The following is a 17,297-nucleotide window of genomic DNA, read 5'->3' as shown; positions in this document are numbered from 1 at the left end:
TACTACTAAATATGCCTCATTTTGGAGCTTTAAATTTCATTATTAAAAATAAAAAAATATTTTCAGATCATCATAAGGATTTCCAATACCAAAATTACCTCTTCTTACATAGTTGGATGTGCATCTACTTTGGTTGTTTAAAAACTCATGCCTTATATAAACAACATCCTTTAAAAGGAAAAGAAATGCCAAAAGATTATATCATATGGTGCGAGCAATATTTAAAATTCCTACATAGGAGCCTTTTCAAGACCTTTTATATATATATATATATATATCAAAATATCCAAAAAATAAAAAACCCCATTAATCAAACCTTTTCATTTATTTTCCTTTTACCTACTACAACGTATAACATGCAAAAAATTTATAAGTATTATCTCTTGAAAGATGGGGATCACCCCTGAAGTTACATTTACATTCCCTGTTAAACAAGCAACATTACCCATTTGAGAAACAATCATTTTCCAATGTCCAAGACTTAGGATCAGTGTTTAAACTTGACTGATCCAACGCAGAACCGGCTGGTCAAATTGGAACTGGGCACTAACTGATCTGGTTTTGGTGGTCCAACTAGATATTTAAAAATCAAATTAAAAAATATAAAATCTCAAAAAGTAAGTGATTTGTTTGTAATGTAGGTTTAATCATTTTGGCAAAGATTGGAGAGTGTATTGCTATAAATACTTATTTTTACATTCTCATCTTTTTTAAAAAATTTCAAAATATTAATGAGCTAAATCAATTTTTTAAAATCCATTTTTTCACTACTTTTCGATTTCATTTGGGTGTGCTTTATTTAATCACATTTTAAATATATTTTTTGTATTTTTTGTATTTTTTTTATTTCTTAACACTTTTTAGACCAACCGAGATATGAGCATTTACGCCGGTTTACTAATTACTCGGACCCAGCCATTGGCATGTTTCCAAGGCACTGCTTGGGATTATTCAACTGGACTCGGCACCCTTCCACGTCTGAGTGACTTAGGTAATTCGAGTCAAGTCACTAAAGTGGTCCAGGTGATAGGTGCCACAATACTTTTTTAATTTGATTCCTATCACATGTTGGGGATATACTCTCCGCTAAACTATAAAAAAAGAAAAAAAAAAAAAAGGTTGATAGCTAAGTTGAAGAGGATACATCTGCAAAATATGTGTGTTATAGCGAACCAACGGCTAGATTTATCAAAGAAGAGCGTAAATGAGATTGTATCCAATGAGACCATTTAATGTGACCACCTTGTAAACCAAAGTCCATACTTTCCCAATCCTTGAACCTGTTTACTTTCTTCGAGAATCTTGTCTCACAGGTGGGACAATCACATGGGAATCCTTCAGAGCCCCTCAAAATATAGGATTCTTTCTGGAGAGAGAAATTGAGTGACAGAAAGGTTTAGAGAGAGAGAGAGAAAGGTTTAGAGAGAGCGAGAGTTGAAAGAGAGAGGATGGCTGGCCCTCAATGCTGTGAGAATCCACCAACACTCAGGTCGAGCAGTGGTGAAGGCCATGTTGAAGAACTTGGAGGCCTCAAGGCCTACGTTACTGGCTCTTCTGACTCTAAGCGTGCCATCGTTCTCGTTTCTGATATTTTTGGTGATTACCCATCTCTTTTTCAATCCTGAGTTTGTTGTTGCTTCATAGTTTGGAAGATACAAAGATTCATTCCTTTTTTCTTGTTCTTTTTGCTTTGGTTTTCTTATTGTTTTTTATGTATATGTGCCTGAAATTTTTCCCTGAGCATAAGATTGGGTCTACTTTGATGTGGATAAGATTGGGTCTACTTTGATGTGGATAAGATTACTTTTTCCCTGAGCATAAGATTGGGTCTACTTGGAAACCATTTTCTTTTGGGGGAGAAAGAAAATGGCATGATCTTTTTTGTTGGGCATTTAATCCATCTAAATTTCTGTTTTTTTATGTTGGTTTTAGGCCCCTGTTACATCTTCTTGTGCTTCATTCTATATGCCAAATTTGGATAACTTAATTTCAAATTTTCAACTAAGCCTATGTTTGGTGCTATAAATATTCTTGAGCAATTTGATTATCAGTTTGGGCTTCTGGTAATTCCTGTTTCAATTGATTGGTTTCATAATACAAGCATGCAGTCTTATTTCAAAACACCCCATTTATTTTCTAGCTGTTTTTTTGTTAATGAGTAGTTTGCTTTTTAAAATTTGTGAAGAATATCAGATGGGAGTTTCAAACTTTCTGTTTGCTGATTACTGAGGAATAATACTTCGATTTTTTAATGAGAACATGAAGAAAAGGCAATGGAACTTTGTTTTCCTTTTGTCGATGAGAACAAATAAGCCTTGGATTGCTTCTAAACCCAGAGTTTCTAGTTTTACCACCATTCAAGAATTAATCGGGCATGCATGTTTATCCTTATATTCAACTTTGGGATCTCCAAATGGGAAATACTTCTCAAAATCTGCAAAATATCAGCTGGTTTTACCTTTTCTTAATTTAATGGTAACTTTTGCTTGTACTCCTAGATTTGGAAACCTGATTGTATTTGTTAATCATGTTCAAGACCTATTGCTTTTATACCTTGTGACAATGGTTGAAATGTTGAGAGTTTGAGACTTTGATTTAGGGTTTATTTGACTTTGAAATAACTTCTTGCTGTATTCTTTTCTCATTGATGGATGGTTTTTGTAACTGTCAATTGGCTACCTGCATAACTCTTTCTCAATCCCATTTTCTTTTATGCTCACTGTGTTTGCTTGTTTCATCTCTTGTTTTTCAGGATTTGAGGCACCCAATTTGAGGTACTTTTAACTTCCACTCAGGCTCTCAGATAAATTTCTTTTTACTTTGTTCTATAAGTTAGAGTAACCAACATGTTATGTTTACCATTATTCTTATTCTGGATTTCTTTATTCTGGATTTCTTCATTTGATTATAAATTGGTGGTTGGGACCAACAAGACCACTTTCTTGCATTTAGATTTGAAAAACTAGTGTGTGCGTCAGGGGACGCACTTCTAGAATAGCATCCTCTGATGCATTTCAACACCCATCTTGGGGATGAATGTTAGAAATTGGAACAAAAAATTGTTAAAATCAATTGTGTACAAATTACGTCAAACAAATTTCATTTTTTCTTTTAATTTTTTTTTTCTGGGTTCATACTCATCATGGTTGAGATTTTCATTCTTCAAAATTTTGAATCTAAAATCCATCTCTAAAATAGATTCCGGAGAGGGGACTCATTTAAACCGATGATGAGTCTCTGCTGACTCATAAAAACCTTGTCCTTTAAATTTTGCCTCAACAGTTTACTTTTGAATATTTTGAGGGCTGTTTCTTCTATAATATGACTCACAGAAAATTTCAATTTAAGTTGTACAAAATATATCATGTTCTTTTTCATTTTATTATTAAATTGTTTTAAATCGTTCCCTGTCACCTCCAATTCTAGTTATTTCCTCAAATAAGTTCCATGCCACTAGTCAACTATGCGAAAATAACTGCCGAAAAACATTGTGAACTCAATTTCGTTAGAAAAATCATGGGCTTAATTTCATTCGCAATTTGCTTATAATCGTTTCAGTTCATTCATTCTCTGTATACGATCGTGAATTCCTTATTACATAACCTTCATCATTATTAATTTTCACAGTTCATAACTCAAATCGTATATCTCATCCAATAGGGCAAAATTACAGTATGATCTCAGGAAATGTCGTGTGCCGTAGTCCATTTGGGTCATGACCATCTGATGAAATGATGCCTGCTGATGGAGAGATGGAAAGAGATTAGGACACAGCATCGGGCTCATGTCCTTTTCTTGCGAGTCCCATTCTCTCTCCATCGCCTTCCATCATTTCATTGGACTGTCAAGATTCTAATGGGCCGTGGGATACTATAAACCATTGGACTTCAGTATATGCCGCACCACTATGGCCATTTGTTATTCCTTTAAATTGATGTTTTTGCAGGAGGCTAGCGGACAAAGTTGCATCTGCTGGGTACTATGTTGTTGTAACTGATTACTTTTATGGTGATCCATTTGCACCTGATCAACCTTTTGATGCTTTTCCAAACTGGTTACAATCTCACAAGCCGGTTAGTTTGCAAAACCTAACCGACCATTAATTATTTGGAGTTACCTCTTGTTGGAGATGATCTTACTGTGACATTTGAAGTGTTTCTATTTATATTTGCTGGAATGAGCTAATGATTCTAGTTGTTTTAATGTTTCTCTGACAGTTCATTTAGTTTTGAAAGCAGGAATATATGTGAAATTACATTTTAAGATGATGTTAATCTTCCATTGAAGAGTGCTTTTAGAGTTCCTAACACGCCGTCATTATGATAGTCTGGGTACCAACTCAGATAAGTAATGTTGTTGCAGCAATCACTCTGAAGTGTTGCTTTGCTATCTTTCATAATAATCCCTGCATCTCCATTTTTATTTCTTTTTACTCTTTTCTCAATAAATATTTTAACAATTTAAAAAAAAATAAAAACAAAAAATAGTCCGAAAGCCTCTGTTTAGGTCTTGCAAATTCATGTATGCTTAAGTGATTTTCTTTTCTTTGGATCTCATGGATCATTTCTACCGGCCTTGGTTTGGTCCTTTTTGTAGTGTAGCAGGCAAGCCCTTTTTGGTGCCAAAGCGGCTTACATTAAATCTTAACCTATGGAGAAGACAAATATATGATGCATGCCTTCCTGCACTTCTTCTGTAGATATCTGTTATTTTTTGTGCTGAATTTTCCTTGTCAGTTGATTATTTGTAATCTTGGTTTATGTCATAGCATGCTTATCTCTTGCACTCTTGCAGGAAAAAGCATTTGAGGTCTCGAAGCCAATCATTGAAGCTCTGAAGAGTAAAGGCATATCAGCAATTGGAGCTGGAGGATTTTGTTGGGGCGGTAAGATCGTTTCCTATTTTATTATGGAGATTGCAAAATAGTGACTCAAAAGATTCTCTCAAGAATTATTGATTTTTAATTTCATGGACTTCTCATAAACTTCTCATTTCTTTGCTGCTCAATATTTCCATACCAGCCTTCAATAGTTGACAAACTCATGGTTTTCAAGGTTGCATATTACAGTTCTTAAGCACGATCATTCAGTTAATGGTTTTGAGAAGAGTGGATTCTTCATATAAAACCTTTCATAGCCACTTGTATTAAACAAAAGATTCTTCATGTAAAACCTTAGTCAAGGGCTTATTTTTGTATGTTGACATATTGCATCTTTCTGCTTATCAATTTTTCTGAACTCAGCCAAGGTTGTGGTAGAGCTGGCAAAGTCTGGTTCCATCCAAGCTGCAGTGCTTCTACATCCATCCTTGGTAAAACCCGAGGACATCTCAGGTGAGACCCCTTTACTCAGCAACTACATATGGATGACTGTTTCCATGTCATATTTTTCCCTCTTTATACAAAAGACTTCGCCAGCAATTTGAATTGTTTTCATCTTTTGCTCATATGATCTTTTTCTTTGGAGGCAGAGGTTAAATGCCCAATTGCCATACTCGGAGCAGAGATTGACAAGGCCTCTCCTCCTGAACTCGTGAAACAATTTGAAGAGATTTTATCAACGAGAAACAAGGTGAGGCACTATCACCATCAACTGTTTCTTGCAAGTGTTTTAAAACCTAGAATCTATTTTCGGATTGCTCAGCTATTGTACCGATCCAAATCCAAATCAGCAATTTGGATAGGCTGGATTGGTTGAAGATCAGAAATGAAATTAATAAAAAATAATATTGGAAGATTCAGGGATTCTTCAAATACAACTTTAGACCCCAAACTTCCCAATCTTTGTTTCTGGTTGTTTTAAGGGATTTGGCCTGCTCATAAAGGTGGTTAATGAGACCTGTGGCATCTTTGGCAGGTTGATAACTTTGTGAAGATTTTCCCTGGAGTTGCGCATGGGTGGACGGTAAGGTACAGTCTTGATGATGAGACAGTAGTGAAGAATGCTGAGGAGGCCCATACTGACATGTTGAACTGGTTCAACAAATATGTAGTTTGAAGGGCTTAAACACCCAAACAAATTTCCATATGGTTTTAGATTGTGCTTATAGAGATCTATTATCTTTCCAAGTACCAAGCAGCGTTGCCATGAGTCATCAGAGTTTGGGGATGAGAGAATAGAGATATCTGAACTTCCATGAAGATCCAAATTATATTAATTTGGTTAGGGAAATATTTATGTTATGATAATATCATCTTTATATATATATATATATATATATATATATATAAAGAGACTACAAAACGCCTATGGGCGAAAATGAACAGTATTTCGCCCATAGGCTAGGTGCCGTCCGAGTTTTTCAAACGGCATGGATTAAAAGACCTATGTCCGTGAGGGTATTTTTTCGTACAGAAAAACACAAGCAACAACCAGTAGATCTGTGGCGGCTTTTAAAGTAAAACCGTCACGGATATAGCATGTCGATAGCAGAGTGAAATACTATTAATATATATAAAGTATTATGTTATATATATATATATATATATATATATATATATCATCATCATAGCATTTTTCCAATTAAATGGGTCAACTACACGAATTCCCGTCCACCTTTATGCTCTATTAAATACCATACCTTCAATAAGACCATAAGTCTATATCTTTTTAGACTACTTCCAACGTCTTTTCGGACCTACTTTTTAACTTTTTTAATCCTTCCACTAGAACTAACTCATACCTCCTAACATGTGGTGTACTTAATCGACACCATACATGGCTATCCCACTTATATCTACTCTTTTTCATCTTATCGCTTATGAATTCCACACTTAAATTTTTCTGAATATATTTATTTTAAATTATATCACTTCTTGTTTTGTCACTCATCCATCACAACATCATCTCTGCTACACTCATTCTATGAATGTATTTTTTTTGTCTTCCACCTCATGAAGCAACACTATTAAATATATACATGTGTTGTTTAAATAATATAACTAAAAATCTATATTTATATTTAATTTTAATTAATGATATTTATTTAAATATTAATTGAATAACACTATTCAAATCGGATCCGCATGGACTTAGATTGGAATAGCATTCCCCGGACCCAACCCACCAAGTCCAACTTTTGGACTCATACCCAGACCCAGTCTGGTCCGGTCGTTACGTCCCAAGTCGGGTCCACCCCTACTATATAAGATGTTTCAGAAAAGTCTTCATCACACGAAATTCCCTCACTAATTAATTTGGTCACAAGACCGATAAATTCTGCTCTTTGTTTTCTCGAATATTAATTTGGGACCAGGTGAGAATGGAAAAGGTGACACGCACAACCTGAAGACCACTCTTTCTCACCAATACACTTTATTCATGCTGGACCACAATATACACCTCTTATTTGGATTCCTTTAGATTCGAAATGGAACTGCCACTCTCCCTCAAAGACGAGCACATTGCACACTTTTTTGGAGAAAGCTCATTTCAAATGCCTTCACCCCACCCCAACAACTATACAAGTAGCAAAACTTGCATGCAAATTGATCATGATGAGTCTTAACTAAAACCATGTATACCACAGACATTTTAGAGAGAGAGAGAGAGAGACAGAGCACTAATGCATTTTAACATTGGAATGGGAGCAGCTCATGATAATGGTCGGTAAATTATGGTTTCATTTAGAAATTTCTAAAAAACAAGAACGCAAAAGCATACATTAGACATCAACCAGCACGAGCTTCTCGCCTCGTGGCATCGTGCAAAAGTTCAGTGTCGACCCCGTCTGGTGGAAGCAAAACATATCTAACCACTGAACCTCGGATAAAACAGTTCCGAACTGAGAGCTGAAAAATACCCAAAAAAAAAGGACAAAGATCAAAACCATTTATTGAATTGTTAAAGAAGGAAGAAATCGGATTTGAATGTAATAAAGAATGTCGAATCAATTATAGACCAAATGTATCAGATAAACTATACAGGAATATTAGATAAAACTAGGAGCAACGCATGGAGTAAATCAAAATATACCAGAGCTCTCCTACAATGCAAAAAGAAAACATTCGAAATTTATCAAACTAGTCATAAGAAATGACCAATTTAACACTTTATCTTAACACTTTATCTTAACACTTTATCTATAAATTTTGATTTGATTTCAAAATACCCATCAAAATATACATGTTCTTGAGTTGGAAGTTACAAATGGGCAAAATGTTAAATACGTCATTGCTCACGGGTATTTTGAAAAATTTCCCAGAAAACATCAATCTTGCCGGTTTCATTTATTTTCTTTTTACATACTACAAAAGTATAACCTGCAAAAAAATTATAAGCATTCTTGCTCTCTCTTAAAGATGAGGATCGCCCATGAGGCTACATTTTCATTCCTGCGAAACAAGCAGTTCAGATAAATTGAAGGAGGAACTTGAATTCCAAGGAGAAAGAACTTCGGAAGAGCTGAGCAGTTCAGATAAATAGAAGGAGGAACTTGAATTCCAAGGAGAAAACAGAAGGCAGTTCTTCATGAGCAACATGGTAGTCCTCTTTTTATTTTTTATTTTCTTTCATTTTTTTATTGCTTAAGAACATGGTAGTTCTCAAGCAAGATGAATTTAACTAAAGCCTGAAATCCAGATTGTCCTCACATAAGGAGATTGCACTATCAAATCAATCCATTATACAATACTATGAGAAGGAAGAGCCACTCATCTAGGATAATGGGAAATAATATCTTCTCCAAGGGTGAGGAAATGTGGACATTGTTAGTTTCTTTGAGAGGCAGTATTATCAAGACCAAACGTTGAACTTTGATACAGACTATTACCTTTAAACCCTTCCTGAAGGTTGTGCAATATCTTTGGAAATACCCTTAAACATCTAAGTCAAAAAAGCAGTTTTCAGTATCACCAAAGGTAAGTCCCAGAGTGATGATTTGGCCACTTTCATTTCGAAACATTATTGGAGGTTATAAAACCTTGGAAGATTTCAGGGAACTCCACTCCCAAAGTGTGTTCGACACATTAGAGCTTTTGAGAATGAAAGGGACTCTCCCACAAATTATGGAAGACTGTTCTTCCATATTTTTTATGAAAGAGAAGTTTTCCAAAAATGAACCCATTTTAACACTAAAAAAAGCTGCATGGAAGGTCGCCCTTCCAATTTACAGCTTCCACACAGTAATGTCAAACATGGAAGTGGGACATTTAACTCCCACTTCCAAAAACTTCCACTTATCAAACACGCCCTAAAAGTGGTGAATGGGTTTCAAGAATGCAAATCGTGAGAGGGAGGGATGGACAGTTTTCGAGATCTTAGGCCCCTTAGCGTTGTATTAAGTTCCAAAAAATTTGTCTCCAAGCTACAACCAAGCTACAACAGCTGAATAGGATCATGTGAAAGTTTCTCTTAGAACTATGAATATTTCATAGGTTTTTTAAATAAAAATACAAGTATGAAATATGACTGCTGTATAGTTTCTCTGAGTAGCTATGAAATAGTCATATTTTCAAGCCAGAGGAGCTTTGTGAGGAGCAAACCAGAGGCGCTCCTCAGAGGCAAGCAAATTTTAGATGGAGCAGATAGTCCAGGCACAGATGATTGGATCAAAGGCTAAAACGGGTAAAAACCATAGGCCGTAAGTTAAACCTCAAACAGAAATGTAAATTGAATTTCTTGATGTATACATTTCAAAGAAATAGGTTTTCCAAAGAGAAGCAAGAGCGGATCACAGTTTTTATTTCTACAACTAGGTCACTCCTTGTGGCTATGGAGACTGTAATTACTATTTTGGAAGTCTCTTTAAGACAATTAACCTCATTTAACCTAGTTTGCCTTGCATCATTGGGGATGAATCAGTGGGTAGCAATTTGTAAAACAACTACTGAAGGGAGAGGAGCTTTCTATATCGTCAAGAGTATGAACCTATTTCTCAATGACACCATGAGATTTCTTGGTAGAACATGCTTTAAATCTCGGATTCATTTAGATATTTGAAGGGGACACAGCGAAAAAGACAACTTACAAATTCAAAATCATCAAGGCAGATAATTTACAGATCCCTCACGAGAAGAGGTATCAGCAGCCCCCAAGCCGGGTGCTCCAAAACAAAATATTATTAAGTATAAGCAAAAAATATTTACCCAAGAATTGAGTATATAGAAACCCATACATGGGGTGCTCAAAACTCGTGATGAAAAAGAGTACATGGCAGATCATGAAATTGTACAAGGATTTACATACTTCCATGACGTAGTTGGTCTACATTTGTGTTTGGGCTTAACAACAAAACTCACTTACCAGTAGTGGAAAGAGCTAAATAGGGAACGAAATAGTGGAACGAGATAATGTTGATTTTGACATCTGAGAAGAGAATCAAACTCATCAAAGATACACTCACAAATCTTTCAACCCATTATAATTTCTCTTCCAAATGATCATTAAGGTCGAGGGAAAGATATTTCCCTTGGAGTGGAAGATGCAGGAAAAATGGTATCAACTTGTCCCAGAGAAGCAAGCTGCTAGATCCATGGATGACAACAAGAAGAATTGGTTTATATGAACTGATGGTAAACAAGGCTTTATTGCGCCTAACAATATTGTGAGGGAAACCATATGGAGGAAAGTACTGAAGAATAAGTTTTATTCCAGAAACATGAGACCTGGGAGAGTTGTTCAAATCACCCTTAAGTTTTTGTTTTTTTTTTTAATAATATTAAAATACATCTGAGAATCCTTTCTTAACTATATTTGCAATGCTGTTCAGGGGTAAAATGCTAAAATGGCAAAATGTGTCCATGCACTAATGAAAGAGTGAATTGACAACCCTACTTAAGAAGGAACTATAGTGCGAGGGAGATTTCCTGATCTATATGGTTATATGAGCTCGCCGCTAAAGATCTAGTATTGTGGACTTTAGAATTCCCCAAACATTTTGAGATAAGGCAGATTTGAAACTCCAGAAACTCTTTAAGGAAACAAATGCAAATATGGATACACAACTATAACCTAAGAGCAGAGAGGCAAATGTTTCTGAAGTTTTGTGTATTGACTTGAATGGATTATTCAAAAGCAATGTCAAAAATCAACATACTAAAAAGAATACATGGGACAAATCCTAAGGCATAAAACCATATCTAAACCAAATCTCAGTTAAATTGAAAGTTGTTAGTCACACTCGCTTCCTCTTAGCTTAAAAGAAAATAACAGATGACACCGGAGAAGAATGAGGTCCACTAATTGTGAACTTTGAAAAAAGAGAAGCATTCTCCAACTTATCCATAAAATAGATATTTACTGTTAAATCAAATTCAAGAAAATGAAATGTTGCCAATTGCATTCGTGAATATAAGATCCACCAAGGTTCATGTAATAATATTAGCACTTCTGAAAGTGCAAGGTTACATCGTGAATCCAATTCCAAGGTATTTAAGTGTGTCCTTACAAACTCGTGATAATCTACATCAACATGACAAACAGACAATTCCAGGCACACTATGAAACATGTATGTAGTAAATGGTACATACAACACAAAATATCTCATTACCAGGGAGGGGGAACAGAAAACAAAGGCAACCAAACTACACTGTTAATGCTGATCAAGGGCAAAACTGTCCATTTATTTCCATACAGATATCTAGACATGTTTTATTTGACTGAGCCTAATACTGAGACAATGCAAATTTCCATTAATAAATCTAATAACCCCTAGACCATATGAATCGAACCTGGTGCTTCCCAATTCACAGACACTCCTATTCAAGACCTTCCATGTGACCCTAGGCATCTTCCTCCAGCCTACACATTTAAGTGCGAGACTATGCACTGGTTGTGGCCTTATGTCATTGGCCAATGCTATTCAAATGATGCAGCCAGCTAGACCATCATGTTTTCCCAATTTCCCTTCATCTTCCCTTAGATCCATGAGGGAACACTGTTGGAAAAACCAAGCGATCTAACCGCTAACCACCCGGTTAGATCGGAACCGGCCACTGGCCGGTTCCAGTTTTGTGCGGTTTTGGTGATCGACCGATATTTTAAAAAAAAAAAATCAAAAAAATTTATATAAATTCCCAAAAATAAGGAATTTGGTTTGTAATGCATTTTTTAATATTCGTTACATCATGGTAAAGATTAAAAATTGTTTTGGTCATTAATACTCACTTTTATATTTTCCCATCTTTTTTACAAAATTTTAAAAATACCCTTGGGCACAAATTGATTTGTTATATGCTTTTCATATTGTAGTAGTTTTTTTTTTTTTTTTCTTTTTTATATTTTTTAACACTTTTTTGACCGCTAGGGACTTGCCCAGTTAGAATGGTTGAATCAACCGGTTTACCGCTTAAGCCGGTTAAACCGCTTCCGGGCCCACGTCCGGTTAACCGTTCTGGTTCGATTTTGCGAACACTGTGTGGGAATTACTGCATGGCGTGCAGTCCAGCATGTGTATTCAAAAGGCTGATTTTTGCATCATATGATGCCTAGATTCTAACTTTTAAAATCCTACAAAGGTACAAGCAATAATTAGGAGATCAATATAAGCTATTCATTGCAAGGTTAGTACTGATGCCAGAGCTACTTTAATCAAAGAGTATTGTTTCTATGGTTTCATCTATGGAAATTTCTGTGGTTGCATTTGTTGAATAAATAATCCATAATATCTGTATAGGATCAGAATGAGTCCATTAGAGTTAGAAGCCATTGCCAAGATCCTGCAAATCCGTGTGCATAAGAATGCCACATGTGAAAGCATATTTTGGAAACATTTTCCCCTAATTGAATCCTACTATTTGGTGCCGATAATTTTTAAGATAACTTTGGCATCAACAATTTTGATAAACGAGTTTGTGCCTTTTTTATGGATGGAATCATATTGTCAATGTGGAGAACATGTGAACCTTGAAAAAAAAAAAAAGGTTGCAAGTTGCTACATAGAACTAGGGTATAAGAATCACAAAATCAAATGGCTAGTGCGCATGCGATAGGTGACAATATCTTCAATACGACGATCATGGACCTATGGTTTTGGCCATATGTGGAGATCACATGAGGTCTAGTTTTTGGCATTCCGCATGCCACTGACATATGTAGCTTTTCCTTTTCCCTTTCTTTATTCTTCTTCTTCTTCTTCTTCTTTTTTGGGTTTTTTAAGGGAGGTGGAGGCGTTTAATCAATGAATTTCACACACCTTGACACCAAGCCAAGAGCGCCATACCAACTTACCATGTAGATTTAATCACTGGTAATATCATCATCATCATCATAGCCTTTTCCAAATTAATTAGGGTTAGCTACACGAATCCTGGTCCGCCATTCAGCTCTATTCTGGGTCGCCCCATATTTTTTCACGCTACTTCCAACCACGTCTTTTTGGGCCGACACCTTACCCTTGTCAAGCGTTCTACTTGAACTAACTCGCACCTCTTGACGAGTGTTGTACTAGATTAGCGCTTCACATGGCTAGCCCACTTGAGTCTATTCTTTCTAATCTTATCACCCATTGGTGTCACACCTAAATTTTCTTGAATGGATTCCTTTCGAATTCTATCTCCTCTTGTCTTGTCACTCATCCATCTCAACATCCTCATCTCTACTACACTCATTCTATGGGTATATTATTTTTTGTACGCCCAACATTCCACCCCATAGAGCAAAGCTGGTTTAGCAATTGTCCAATCAAACTAGCCTTTCAGCTTCATTGGTATGCAATGATCACATAAAATTCTGGTTGCATATCACCAGTTCACCCAACTAGCTTTAATTTTGTGAAGTCATTTTCCTCAATCTCTTCATTTTCTTAGATTATCGACCCAAGATATCGAAAGTGCGGTCTTTTTTATACTTTTTGGATGTCAATCTTAACTACTTCCTTGTCTCTACCCCTATTATTAGTAAACTTGCATTCCATATACTATGTCTTAATCCAGCTAATTTGAAAACCTTTATATTCTAGAGTATCCCTCCAAAGTTTTAACTTTATGTTGACGTCGTTTCGGGCCTCATCAATTAAAACTATGTCATCTGCGAACAACATGCAACACAATACCTCATCCTGTAGGTGCCTAGTTAAGTTGTCCATAACTAAGACAAAGAGGTAAAGGCTCAATGTTGACCCTTTATGTAGACCTATTGTTACTGAAAACTCACTTGTCTCTTCGAATATGTGAGGCTCAATTTGTACTGGAATCCATCCTCAACGCTCTAAAATAATACAAATAAGTGGCTTTCTAAAAAAAGAGAGCTAAACACAATCACCGACAAAACAACTTGCAATTTTATATGGATTTTAAGGAGTGCTCGACAACACCATCTAGCCTGCCAATCACACATCATGAAATCCAAACTAAAGCATGAATGGGAAAACTTGTGATGTATCATGCTTTCAAATCAATCTCCAGTTCCGCTTTTATCCATAATCCTAAGGCTTGCATCTGTGTTAAAGTATGGTGTTTGACAACAAGTCTATGCCATACAATACTTTGGAGCATGGGCCATGTGAAACCTTCCACAGCTCACACAATCCCTAAAGATTGCTGAAGTTCCCATTTTTTGGCGCCAAGTTTTAAAACAACAGTTCATCCTCAAAGGCATAAGAAGCAGTCAACTAAGTATGGAAGGTACTTCAACTACAATAATTTCTGCACTTCGTCTTCTCCATGAAAATATTCCACATTACTCTAGACCAATAAATGAATTCATATGAGATTCAGGAAGACCAAAATCATAGCTAACGTGTTTTACCAATGCTGAAGTAGCGTTTTGGATAAAGGGTATGCCACCTTCAGTAGGTTGTGGTATCGAAACATGGCGTTGTACCCTGTGATGTGTGCACTTTTATTATCAAATAAAAAAAATAGCCAATTTTATTGAGACTAGACTTAGCATTTTGCTATCGAATGAATCAGACCAGGCAAATTTCCTATAGAAACATTCTCCAACAAAATGTTGAAGTTTAACTAGATCATTCCAGCTCTGGTAAAACCTTGTACACTAGCTAGTACTTGATCAAGTGAATTCCAAATCATGGTACTCAGATACAATCACGTCTCAGGAAACTACATAAAGTGAAATTAAAGTAAAGCTTCAGGTTAAGACTCGATAGTGCTAAGTTTTATAGACTTGGATGAGTATATATAAGATGTGACAAAGTCAATCAAATAAGTCTATTTCGATTCAGAAAAATATCAGAAGCCAATTACTTCTTTTCTTTGGTGGGATACCAAAGTATTCCATGCCAAAATGCGAGAAACTATAAATATCCAATATGAAGGATCATTTAAATGATATTTGTGTCGTGTAAAGCATGTACTACACCACATCATTTATCATTCATTGGGAAAGTTAAATAGCTACGACCATACATGCCTTAAAAAGATGAATGGGTGGCTCTTAGGTACTATACCCCTATGTAGGCTTGCGATGAAGCAAAATTTGCAAACTTTGAAGAGAATTTTAAAAATGAAAACAAGGAAAATGGTTTCGACAAGTCTTAGAACCCATTGGAATTTACTGTGGTACAAAAAAATGGTCTCTTTTTTTTTTGAAGAGTAAATTTGGCCAAAAAATTCAGTCTAAATAATATGTATCACTTGTTGGGTGCGGTTTATATAGAGCCGAGGCTCTAAACAATCAAAGTAAAGCCGACCTTCAAATAGTATCGAGAAATGTGACTTCAATACTGGAAATCTTTGTGAATGCCTTAAAATATATTTTCATCTTTAATTATAAAAGTTAAAGCTTCAAAACCAGTGCAGATCAAGCAGATCTATGAAAAGCTTGAAAATTGACGGTCCAAAAATGCATTACAATATGCACTATTTCCAAAACTTGAAATCCATTTTTTTCATGTCCATCCATCTTGAAGTTGAGATGATCAATTTGAGGATATTTGGGCATCAAAACAACCTCTTCTAGTAAAATTTTCGAGGTGGGCTCTAATTTGATTGTTCAGAGCCTCGGCTCTATATAAAATTTTCCCTAAATTGTTTACTAGAATTTATTTTTTAAAAGCAAAATACAATAACAAGAAAATGCAAATTTCAGACAGATGGAAATGTCTAGAAAAAACTCCAAATTCTGAACTAAACAAATACAAGTCTCTTTGTCTTCAAGTTCCATTCCCAAGGGCCAAACTAAGAAATGGGAAAAAAATTACAAATCATATTATCCGAAGCTTAGACTTGGTTTAACTATTTCAACGTAGAAGCAAAAATAAAAAAAAATGATGACTTGTAACTAAAATAGACAAGAGCCAGATCAACTAAGAGATAAAGAAAGCCCACCATTAGGATTGGAGAAAATCACCCAAACTCCTCAAGCACAAGGAAACATCTTCAAACCCTAACCCTATTTCAGTAATATCAAACTCAACAATCAAGAACACCAAAAGCCATACCCGAACCCACGGACTAAAAATGATTTTTATATCAATTGAAATATGAAAGTTAAATAACCCCATCCCCAAGTAATTCAACAATTCAGGGGTTAAATATAGCAAAAGTATGCACAATTCAGTGTCAACAGATAGATAAACAAATAATACAGTGAATTACCATGTGTGGGTACTTGTCCTGGTCAACAACCCTAGAGTTTTCTAGCTTAATATTAAGGTATTGATCCACTGAATGCAAAATCCCCTTTATAGCAATATCATTCTTCAGCTCAACTGTAACCTCCTTCCCAACGAGTTCCTTGAAATAGGAAAAAAACAGCTGCAAATACAATAGAGAACAAAATACAACCCTGAATATAAAACTTCCACTTCCAAAAGGAAAAAAAAAATAGAAAACTCAAAATCCGGAGAAAAAATGAACCCTAGAAACTGAAAAGAAAGGGAAAACGCTAAAATGAACAACCCAAAAAATCTGAAAAGAAGCAGAGAGTAGATAAATAGGTTAAGTACAAACGTATACCCTAGAAATTTGGAAAGAATCAACTCACCATTGTTGAAGGGTAGAGGTCTCTCCGCTCTCGCTATTCGAAAATGGAGGGAAATTTTTTTGCGATGATGAACTTATATATAGTTTCGCAAGAAATAGGTTATGCCGATAATACGATAAATGCCAAAAGTGCCCACGGAACGTTCGTGCTTCCCCCTTTTTCAAGTCATAGTAATTTAGGGCGGGCAACGGGTCGCGTCCGGAGACCCGACAGGACCCAAGTTATAGAACCTAGACCCGAACCCACTTGGACTGCATCGAAAAATAATAAAAGATATACTTTTAAATAAAATATTGTATTAAATATATACATATATTATTTAAATAATATTTAGTATATAGGGTTAAGCGTTGTTCCGACTTTCACTATTCAGGTCGGGTCGACATGGATTAAAATAGTGTTCGGGCCTAAGA

At 35.6% G+C, this 17,297-nt stretch overlaps 2 protein-coding genes across 3 annotated transcripts; one reads left to right on the top strand and one right to left on the bottom strand.

Annotated features, from left to right (window-relative positions):
* The first annotated feature begins 1,381 nt into the window (after nucleotides 1–1,381).
* LOC18440604 (alpha/beta-Hydrolases superfamily protein) lies at nucleotides 1,382–6,170 on the top strand. Of its 2 annotated transcripts, none has more exons than XM_020671473.2 (7): nucleotides 1,382–1,596; nucleotides 2,753–2,774; nucleotides 3,947–4,073; nucleotides 4,795–4,885; nucleotides 5,258–5,332; nucleotides 5,470–5,570; nucleotides 5,856–6,170. In XM_020671473.2, exons 1-7 carry the CDS (start codon nucleotides 1,449–1,451, stop codon nucleotides 5,994–5,996), a joined length of 705 nt encoding a protein of 234 aa, XP_020527132.1. In that variant the 5' UTR covers nucleotides 1,382–1,448; the 3' UTR covers nucleotides 5,997–6,170. The 2 variants fall into 2 exon arrangements, with proteins under 2 accessions (XP_020527132.1, XP_006850805.1); XM_006850742.4 differs by having other exon boundaries at nucleotides 5,243–5,332.
* A 1,385-nt stretch (nucleotides 6,171–7,555) lies between these two features.
* LSM2 (Small nuclear ribonucleoprotein family protein) lies at nucleotides 7,556–16,998 on the bottom strand. The gene is made up of 3 exons (XM_006850743.4): nucleotides 16,885–16,998; nucleotides 16,497–16,655; nucleotides 7,556–7,789 (listed from the first exon to the last, which is right to left on the bottom strand). The coding sequence occupies exons 1-3, from the start codon at nucleotides 16,885–16,887 to the stop codon at nucleotides 7,670–7,672; spliced, it is 282 nt and encodes a 93-aa protein (XP_006850806.1). The 5' UTR covers nucleotides 16,888–16,998; the 3' UTR covers nucleotides 7,556–7,669.
* Between the last annotated feature and the right edge of the window lie 299 nt (nucleotides 16,999–17,297).

Source organism: Amborella trichopoda, chromosome 1 (genome assembly GCF_054954075.1).
Source record: "Amborella trichopoda isolate Santa Cruz 75 chromosome 1, AtrichopodaSantaCruz75HAP2 v2.0, whole genome shotgun sequence".
Taxonomy (NCBI): domain Eukaryota; kingdom Viridiplantae; phylum Streptophyta; class Magnoliopsida; order Amborellales; family Amborellaceae; genus Amborella; species Amborella trichopoda.
Note: the sequence above shows the minus strand (reverse complement) of the source record. Positions and strands in the feature narration are given on the sequence as shown.